This window comes from Amphiprion ocellaris, chromosome 15 (assembly GCF_022539595.1).
Source record: "Amphiprion ocellaris isolate individual 3 ecotype Okinawa chromosome 15, ASM2253959v1, whole genome shotgun sequence".
Taxonomy (NCBI): Eukaryota; Metazoa; Chordata; class Actinopteri; family Pomacentridae; genus Amphiprion; species Amphiprion ocellaris.
The window spans coordinates 18,993,054-19,003,188 of record NC_072780.1 but is presented as its reverse complement, the minus strand read 5'-3'; the positions used below and the strand labels follow the sequence as shown (position 1 = coordinate 19,003,188).

Below are 10,135 nucleotides of genomic sequence, written 5' to 3'. Positions count from 1 at the left end.
GTCCTTAGTGCCGGTGTCCCCTACACTGACACTGCAAAAGGTCATGTTCATGCGGAGCGTGCCACATGGTCACAGATTAGCTAAACACACACTGGTGATATCACATGCAAACATGACATCATGCATCTGAGCGGAACTCATGTGAAGCCTCTAGTATGGAGATGGTGGCATTACAGTAGGTGATCTATACTCTGCAGGCAGGAGGTGGACTGATCTTGATGCGTTGTTTGTCACAGTTAGGGTCGACTGTATCATTACTGGGTCTATTCAGCGTCAGAGGCATCATTAATAATGTTAACAAGGCCATCAAGGGGAGCATGACCTTTCTCAGGGTCAGGCTTTAATCAGAGAGGGGAAATCTTAACCTAAAAAAGCAGGAAAGATGTGTTAAGTGCACAAAAAATCCTATCTAAGCTTTTACTTGTCAGGTTTTTGCAGACACACCCAGGATTTGTGCACACAGTCGGCTCCCCTGACTCCACCACAGCAGCACCTGTAGACAATCAGCTCATTAAACAGTGATTGGGTGCAGGTCGCACTAAATGCCACATTTCTGTTGTTCCCACATGCAGAGCAAGTAGCTTCAGGGCAGCTGGGGCAGCTACTGTTGCTTTGACACACTGAAATGGCTTGTGGAGTTTTTTGGGGGTGAGTGTTTGCAGCTATTTTGGATACATATTGAGCTGTCCCATTTCTTCTGACCTCGGTGTCTCGTTGACTGTGCAGGATCCTGCTGATTTGCTTCGTTCAAGCAGAGCATGTTTGCTGTTTATGGGCTCCACAGGGTGAGTAGGACACAAATGTTAGTCATTCAGAGTCACCAATTACTTCCACAGAGGATTTATGCTTCTTTTTTTCTTCTCTTCCTTGCAGCACAGAACTCACAGAAACAAAACAGCAACATATATGTTGGCTTATCACAACAGAATAGCAGACTAAGAACACTTGGTGGCAGTTCTTCCCAGAACCAATTCAGACAGGCCTCTGTATATCCGGCCTCAGTCCACAGCAGTAGCCTCAACACACAGACTGCAGTCAACAGTGGTTACAGTCATGGACTTTCTGCTAGCAGATACACACAAACTGCTTCACAGCCAGCCCAAAGTTCAGTGAGATTAGTGCAGAGCAACTCGGTGTTGAAACCGAACTGGCAAACGACAAACTCGAAATGGATTAATGCTCAGAATGTGCCAAAGAATGCATTTGAATTTTCTACTGCTATTGCAAGTGGCAGTTCTGTTAAGTACAAAAAGAATCAGAAAACCCTTAGTGATTTCAACAAGAAAATAAGTTTGCCAGTTCAGCAGGGCACACAGCGCACTGGGTATCTATCCAGCAGCTCTGCATCTGTTCAAAGTCCTTCTAGGCAAAGCTATTCTTTTCTTAATTCAGCCTCTCACCAGTCTGTGGCGCAGAAGCGTCCCAGTGCTGCCTACTATAGACAAGGAGGCTCATCTTTCAGACAGTCTAATGCAGTGGCTCCTGAGCCACATGGAGAACCTGTACGGGTGCAAACTTCATTTACAGCCCCTGCTAGAAGAGTGCCTTATCATAGACCTGACTCCTCTAAACCCTTCTCATCTCTTCAGACTGGTAGAATTGGTAATTACCCCAGCCAGGCTAAGGCCGGGAAGCCATTCAAGAGTGAAGGGTTTCCTGTGATTATCAGGAACATCCAGGGGCACTACCAACCATCTTCTATTTCCAACGTGGTGTCACACCACCCAAGTTATAGTCGGTCAAACCTGCCCAAGCCAAATCTTCCTGTTGCCTCCCAGCATGGCAATGTAAGGATCCCCACAGGTCAGACACTGAAGTACAGACCCAGTTACAATTTCAGGGAGCAGAACCCTAGCAGCACAAACACTTTCCAGTCACAGTGGAGCAGCAGGAACTCAGCCCAGGGTGCTCATACCTTCCTTGGGTCTGGGAGCAAAGGTGGAAGCTCTCCTCAGCGCTTCCACCCAACCAGAATCTACAACATCCCTGAACGCTTCGGTGGCCACGCTATCAGACGGCTGAAGGAGCCTGCCGACGAGGAGGAGGTGGCTGTCCAGAAACCCCCCACGAACCCCACACAGCGCCCCCCCACATACCCCCCACAGCGGCCCGCCACGCTTCCTCCAAAGGAGATAGCGTCTTACAAGCCAAAGGCCCCGAGCATTCATCCGGAGAGCAAATGGATGAGGTTCCGGCCACCTTCAACACTAACAGGTGAGTATCTGGTCACTTCTTACTGTCTCATGCTTCAACCTGTGTTTTTTTTTTTTTTTTTTTTTTTTTTTTTTTTTTTTTGTTATGTTTTTTAATGTCTCCTCCTACCAACAGGTGCAGACATGCTTGGATGAAGTTTTGTGAGGAACAGCATTTTGAAATAAAGTTAGTGATTTAACTCTTGTCTTTTGTCTTGACTTCACCTCCCAGCTGTGTGGTTAATATGTGTAGACTTAATGCCCTCTAGTGTGCAACTGATGTGCTGCATGGTGGTCTGTACTGGGCCTCTGAACAATGTAAAACTCACCTGTACCTACAAGAACTGTGTCAAACCTGCATTGCTCAAATATAAATGCTAAACAAAGTTCCACATCTCATTAGTGTTTGCTGAGTATTGATCATTTTTAATTGTGACCCTCTGCAACTATTCTTTGGTTTGGCTGCCATCGCACCCCTCTCCTGCTTAGACGCACAACACACTCCAAGAACTCTCATCAGACTATGTGAGAGCATACAGGTTCAAGGACTGATCTGCACACTTTCCTCATCTACTTTACCTGCAATTTTGCCCAATAAATGATGCTAATATCAATCTAGGACTTTGCACATCTAGTATAATTCTGCTGCTACTGGCTTCTTCTGGTATGTTTTGTCTCTTACTTTGGTTTGTGCATTGAGGGGCTGCGCAGTAGCTCGGTGGTTAGCACTTTCACCTTGCAGCCAGAAGATCCCTGGGTTGCGTCCCAGCCTGGATCTTTCTGCATGGAGTTTGCATGTTCTCCCTGTGCATATGTGGGTTTTTGCTGGGTACTCTGGCTTCCTCCCGCAGTCCAAAAAACGTGCTAGGGTTAATTAGTAACTCTAAAATGCCCATAGGTGTAAATGTGTTTGTCTCTATATGTAGCCCTGTGATAGACAGATGACCTGTCCTTCAACCTGAGTCAGTTGGGATAGATTTCAGCCTCCCTGTGACCCTAGTCAGGATTGAGCAGTGTATAGATAATGAATGGATGTGCATCAAGTTTGTCTATTCCAGTGGCGCTCTGTTTGGCACTTACATTTTTGTATGAATACTATTCATATGGTTTTGATATACTTTTTTAAAATATATTTGTCCAGTCTGTTCTTTGTATATAAGGAGAGGAGTTGCATGCAATGTTATTATACATTTTATGACAAAACCATGATCATTTCATGGTTGTGCATGGTCAGAAGCAAGGGAATAACAATTACTTGGAAAAGGAGTCAAGTTTCTGTTTTGTTTACTTATGAGTTGCACAATTGTCAGGAAGCAACTGAAAACTACCTTAAACTAATTTCATTAAAATATAGACCTGTCAGCCCCAACACTATGACCACTGACAGGTGAAGGAAATGAGCTTGATCATGTTATAATGCAACGTTCTGCTGGGAAATCTTGAGTCCTGACATGTACCACCCACCTCAACATTGCAGGTCAAGCAACCCGCCAACTCCCTACCCCCATGACAACAGCAGTCCTTGATACCAGTTACCCTCAGCAGGGCAAGGCAGAAACTGCTCAGGAGTGGCCCAGGGAACATGACAGAGCTAAGGTGTTCACCCAGGTTCCACATTCCCCAGATTCTGATCTTATTGAGCATCTGTGGGATGAACCGGGATGAGCCTGGTCTAGGTAGGTCCCACCCTGCAACCCACAAGACCCACAGGATTCAGCTCTGTCCATGCCCCACTGGGACAGAGAAGTTTTAGCAGTGTAAAGGAGACCAACACAATTAGGCAGGTAGTCATAATGTTATGCCTGATTAGTGTAAGTCAGCATTTAAAAGGGGGTCAGTCTATTTCTCAGCTAAATGCAGCCTAACATGCATTAAACAGCATCTAGGACCAGAGCCAAGTGTGTAACCTATATGCTACCATCTTAAAATTTATTTTAACCTTGGGAATAAATGGCTGCTATTGAGGCTGACGTGTTTTTATTATCAAATATACAGTACAATAGCATGTTAAATGTACGGAGTTAAATCATATAAATGCTTCTTGAGGCAGTTAAAATGGCCATGTTTTAGGCTCTCTTTTAAACACTGAGAAATCACAGCTCTTTTCAAAGTGTGCACTGTTGTGAATCTCGTGTCACCGAGAGCTGATTTTATTGCCGTTGCTTTTAAAAATCCTTCATTTTATAGCTGCTGGACAAAATGATGTGTTCAGAGCCAGATCAGCTGAATCATCTCTGCTGCTTCCTGTAAGGACAGGACACGGAACTATTTACTTTTCTGAGACAGATTTTTAAATCACAGGAGTTGGCAAAAAGCCCAGTATTTAGATAGTGGACTCCATGATTCTCAATCTGAGCTGCCATCCTGAACACCCCAAAGGTTGCATTTTCCAGGTACAAAAAATACTTTGCTTTTAGTATTCAGTGTGGGGATGAAAGTGTCTGTATTTACTGTTCTTTCAGTGTCCTTTGATTCTCTCACACAGTACTTACTAAAAGTGCACTTTTCACACCAAATGTTCAGTGTGGTCCAGCAGATGTGTCATGATGTCACGTGTATGTGATGCATGCAGTGATGACTTTAAACCTTTAGCAACTTTCTTCTCCATATGTGGAACATTGTGTTTATCTAAATTTAAAAGGCAGATTATCCAAAAAATTTGCACACTCTAATATTTCATTGGACCACCTTTAACTCTGAGAATGACTCATTCACTCTGGCATCATTTTGATCAGCTTCTGCAATGTCACAACATTTATTTGTGTCCAGAGTTGCATTAATTTTCTGACAAGATCTTATATTGATGATGGAAAGTCAGACTGCTGCGCAAAGTCTTCTCCAGCACATCCCAAAGATTCTCAGTGTGGCTGAGGTTTGGACTCTGTGGAGGCCAATCCATGTGTGAAAATAATGTCTCATGCTCCCTGAACCACTCATTCACAATCTGAGTCCCATGAATCCTGGCATCATCATCTTGGAACATGCCCATGACATTGATGGAGAGACCTGGTCGTTCAGTATATTCAGGTAGTCAGCTGACCTCATTCTTTGGGAACATGACGTTGCTGAACCTGACCAATCCCAGATCATGACCCTAACCCCCACAGGCTGGTAGGCACTAGACATGATGAGTGCATCACTTCATCTGTTTCTCTTCTTACCCTGATGCCCCCATCACTTTGGAACAGCTTAAATCTGGACTCATCAGATCACATGACCTTCTTCCATTGCTCCAGAGTCCAATCCTTATGCTACCTAGCAAATTGAAGCCTTTTTTTTCTAATTAGCCTCACTGATCAGTGGTTTTCTTTCAGCTACACAGCTGTTTAGTCCCAATCCCTTGAGTTCCCTTTGCATTGTGCATGTGGAAATGCTCTTACTTTCACTATTAAACACAGCCATGAGTTCTACTTTTGATTTCCTACGATCATGTAAGAGTTTGTTCCGACCACATTTCTTCCTCAAAAATGATGGTTCACCACTATCCTTCCAGGTTTTAATGATTCGTTGAATGGTCCTTAGCCTAATTATAGTAGTTTCAGAAATCTTCTTCGTTGTTTTCTTTGCTTGATGCGGGCCAATATTTTGACCCTTCTGAAACTGATTAACATCTTTTCCATGGGTGATAGCTTTATGGTTAGGGTTAAGGAAGTAATTTTTTGAGGCTCATATGAATTTTAACCATGACCAATTCTTTAGTTTCGACTGATACATTTGGTCGTCCAGAACTGGGTTTGTCCATGACACTGCCTGTTTCTTTAAACTTTTTAACCACCTTCACCACCATGGAAAAGCCAATTGGAATCCTCCTTGGATGACGTGCATTAAATTCATCTGCTATCCTCCGATATGTCCATCCTTCACGTCCACTGAGAAGTACCAGTTCAACTCTTTCTTCTTTCGACAAAGCCATATTTAATCTGTGGAGGCAAAACAAATTATAGTTAATGAGATTTCCTATGTGTCCAGACTTTAGGGACACCCTGTAGTTTGGATTATCTGTTGACTTTATATCTACGGCTCTTGCACAAAGGGCTGATTCAAAAAAGGGTTTCAGCCTTCTAGAGTGAATTTAGATAGTTTTATAGTTTCAATACATCACATTTTTAAGTATATTTTACTGCAGGTATTAAAACATAAGACTCTGTTCAAGTCTTTGAGAAGATGCTGTAATTATTTAATCGCTTTGATAAAATTCAAACTAAGTTATCACTGTAGAAGACCTGTTGTGTGGACTAAAAAAAAAAAAACAGCAGGTGAGCTAATAATTATTTCCAAAGTTATATTGGCATTAAATACATAAATCACAATTTAACAGACATCTGGACTCTACAAATCTTTCTTCTTTATTGACTTGAGGCAATTTTGATAATTGATGGATGGATTTGAGCATGAGTTTTGTTTTCACTTGCTCCATATTTAAGAGTGTGAAAACTCTGACAGGCAGTAAATCAAATGATGGGAATCTTGATCTGTTTGGCTCTTTAATGAATCCCCAGATCTCTGAGTCATGTAGGAGCTGCTCAAATGTGGACTGATGTAAAAACATTCATCCAGATAACTCAGAAAAAATGAAGCCAACTCAAATATTGAGACACCAGTTGTGGCTTCAACATGACTAAAAAAGATCTCACTGAACACTGGATCAGTTTACATGTAATCTGCTTTTTTAATCGAAAAACTCTTCGGCTAAGGTCTGGAAGAAGATTTGGCAGAAGTGAGAACTGCTGTGGATTTTCCTGGGATGGTCGGTTGGTTGACTCTCTGCGGCTCCAAGACACAGGAGTCCTGCCCTGATATCAAAGACAAGACATGAATAGTTGAGATAGCATCAAACATCATCAGCATTCAGTTTAAATAACAGTAACTTTAACATATCATGACTTTGCATCACTGTTGCTGCTTCTGCAGTCCTAATGAAGGCCTTAAGTTGGTCAACAGAAACCCTACGTGATCTCCATGTTTTTCTACCCTCGTAATGGTTGGTACTCTCGTTTCCACGGCAACCCTGGATGCACAGCAGTAACACTGAGTCTTGGTTTTCCGTGTTGTTTTCTGTCTCCACTGGGGTCTTACAGGAGTGTATCGGCTGAATTGCGGCAGCAGCTAACGGAAACATACACACATAGACAAATACAACATTATTAACATAAAGAGATAAAAACAATTTGTGTTATTTTTGTCATTAACTAGCATTCTTGATATCTGTAACTGACAGTTCAGACATCTGCACCTGAGCAGAAACATAAAACAGAGTGAATAAAACAGTCATTCAAAAGGAGACTTACTTCACCCTTTTGATATTTTTATGAATAATTTCTGTGCCTGCATCCCGAATCGAACCGAAGAATAACAGTTTGAGTAACTTAAACGTATTGAAAAGTGACGGTAAATGGACAAACAGATACAGCATGTGGTAGCTAGCACCACTCTCTCGTTCTCTACATAACAGACTATTGAGAGTGACCTACTCTGAGTCCGAATCTTGTGCTTTGCTGTTTTCACACTGAAGTTCAGCTCAGCATGGTGCATGTCGCATCCAGCATTTCAAACACTTCAACTGGCTTCTATTGACACAAAGAAGCTGCAGTAAAAGTGCAACCTTCAGGCCTGAGCCAGAAAGAGGATCCTGTGAGGGAGCTACCCTGCAGGTGGAGACCCCACTGAGAGGCCCCATGGATCCCAGCTCGGCCACCAGACGCACACAGGCATGTTCTCCTGCTGGGCTCGGCACCAGAAGGAGGTCCTGGTTTCGCTATTCTGGGGGAGGTGCTGCAGCTCCTTTACTGCAGATTCATGGGAGCCTTTGAATCGCTCTCAGTCTGGTCCCACCACTAGGACCAGTTTGGCCTGAGACACCTTACCAGAGGTTATTGCCCCCAGGTGGCAGTGACCACTTCAGCCCTTTGAAAAACTATTAGCATGTACACTAGCAGTCAAAGTTTGGACACACCTTTTCATTCAGAGGTTTTATTCAATTATTTTATACATTGTACGTAGATTAATACTGAAGACATCAAAACTATAAAAGAATACATATGGGATTATGTTGTTTAAAAAAAAGTGTTAATCTTCAGTATTAATCTAATAATAAATAATACAAATAAATAAAAAGCATCGAATCATCAATTCACCTTTTCACACCATTAGCTAACACAATGTACCAGTAGAACACAGGAGTGATGGTTGCTGGAAATGTTCCTCTGTACCTCTATGTAGATATTCCATTTAAAATCAGCTGTTTCCAGCTAGAATAGTCATTTACCACATTAACAATGTCTGGACTGTATTTCTGATTAATTTAATGTTATCTTCACAGAAAAAAAATGTTTTTCTTTCAAAAATAAGGACATTTCTAAGTGACCCCAAACTTGTGAACGGTAGTGTATATATAATGTATAAAGTGAAACCAGGCACAAGCTATTCTTTTATGTAAAAATTTAAATCTACAGTAATATTCAGGTGTGTAAAAACATCTATTGTATTCCATCACTATTAAATGTTGAAAAATTACAATTAAGCTTGTAGAATAAATCCCTCATTTGGAAAAAGAAATCTGTGATGTAACTGTGGAACAATGTAACCAGATCACTGGATTCAACTAGAAACAGAAACAGGCATGCAATAAGAAGTAACTAAAGAAATGAAACTGCATCATACCAGTGACATATCAGCTTTAGCAAACACTTGTCTCTTCTTGACTAGATACTCAGATGATTCTGGAAAACCAAACCTCAAAAATACGTTCACATGTGATAATTAATCTTTTAGAACAATATCCCAGTTCCTGTTTCTGAGCTGCGGTTTCTGACTTCACTAATTTCCCTCCTGATTTCAATCACCAGACCATTGTTTATGCATTCCACACACTTCCAGGGAACCTTTACTACGTTTAAACCAACACTTGACATGGAGAAAAAACAATTATCAAACAAAGCATTACCATTCCTCTTACCTTAAATTCAACAAGTTGTTTTTGTTTTCTTGCTGAAAATGCATTTCGAGATTTTAAGCTGTACAAAAAAACTGCTGTAGGAAAACTATGAATTCAGTTCTGGAGTTCAGAGGCCGATTGAAATGGAGCCATGTTATGTTGATGGCACGGCTTTTTGTCCATAGGTGCAATATTTAGCTATTTAGTAAATACTAAATAATACGTATGGATGTCTGCAGTCAGTAACTGGTGAAGGCATTCTGACATGAGGAATATTTTTTTTTTCCATCCAGGGTTTGAATGTCAATCAACTCTATCACCCTTTAGTAAATTCAAGGAAAAAAACCCAACAAAAACAAAAGCAAAAAAAAAAGAACATACACACAAAAATGAACAAATAAATGAATTAATAAATAAGTAAATAAATAGTGTTTTTAAACAAATTTATTACAGGTTAAAGGAAAAGTATATGTTGTTTTTAAGTGAAATATTCAATTTAATTTTAATGTATGAAAAATGAAACTCAAACAACTTTTTTGGGAGGAGATTTTTTTAATTACTTTTTTTTTTTTTTTTTTTTTTTTTTTTAAACAAAAAGCTTGTATTTTCAAATTGAGGGTTTCCCAAGATGTGGACATTTACCAGCCAGGATGATCCCAATACAAGATGATATGAAGGTGTATTATAGGGGTCCGTGTACGGATCTGGTAATTGGGTTTTCCGTTCTGAAACGGGTATTGAAAAACAAAAAACGAGTGGTTATTTGATTTTTGTTTGAAAATACAAAAATTAAAATTGAAATACAAGGCGTTTGTCCTTTTCATGATCAAAAAGGGATATACATTTTTTTTAAATGCTTTGATTTTCGTTTTATATTTAGAATAATAAGAAAGTAAAATCAGTAAGAGACAGAAACGAAAAAAGGTCAGTTTTTTTATTTTCTGAGACCGGAAGTGGTCATCAGCAAGTGTGGAGCCAAACGACAAAAAAGATTCTCAGAGGGCGGAAC

The 10,135-nt window shown here is 40.7% G+C and overlaps 1 protein-coding gene across 2 annotated transcripts; it reads left to right on the top strand.

Annotated features, from left to right (window-relative positions):
* The first annotated feature begins 548 nt into the window (after positions 1 to 548).
* On the top strand, positions 549 to 2,392 carry LOC111565496 (uncharacterized). 2 transcript variants are annotated; one of them, XM_023265588.3, is made up of 4 exons: positions 549 to 648; positions 727 to 785; positions 879 to 2,214; positions 2,329 to 2,392. In XM_023265588.3, the coding sequence occupies exons 2-4, from the start codon at positions 759 to 761 to the stop codon at positions 2,346 to 2,348; spliced, it is 1,383 nt and encodes a 460-aa protein (XP_023121356.2). In that variant the 5' UTR covers positions 549 to 648; positions 727 to 758; the 3' UTR covers positions 2,349 to 2,392. The 2 variants fall into 2 exon arrangements, with proteins under 2 accessions (XP_023121356.2, XP_023121355.2); XM_023265587.3 differs by having other exon boundaries at positions 874 to 2,214.
* Positions 2,393 to 10,135: the final 7,743 nt, after the last annotated feature.

What these genes read in the sequence shown, in the direction of transcription:
- LOC111565496 (XM_023265587.3), top strand. Translation starts at nt 626, where the DNA reads ATGGCTTGTGGAGTTTTTTGGGG. An exon ending in GCTTGTGGAGTTTTTTGGGG is followed by an intron (nt 649 to 726) that starts GTGAGTGTTTGC and finishes TTGACTGTGCAG; the next exon opens with GATCCTGCTGATTTGCTTCG. An exon ending in GCCACCTTCAACACTAACAG is followed by an intron (nt 2,215 to 2,328) that starts GTGAGTATCTGG and finishes TCCTACCAACAG; the next exon opens with GTGCAGACATGCTTGGATGA.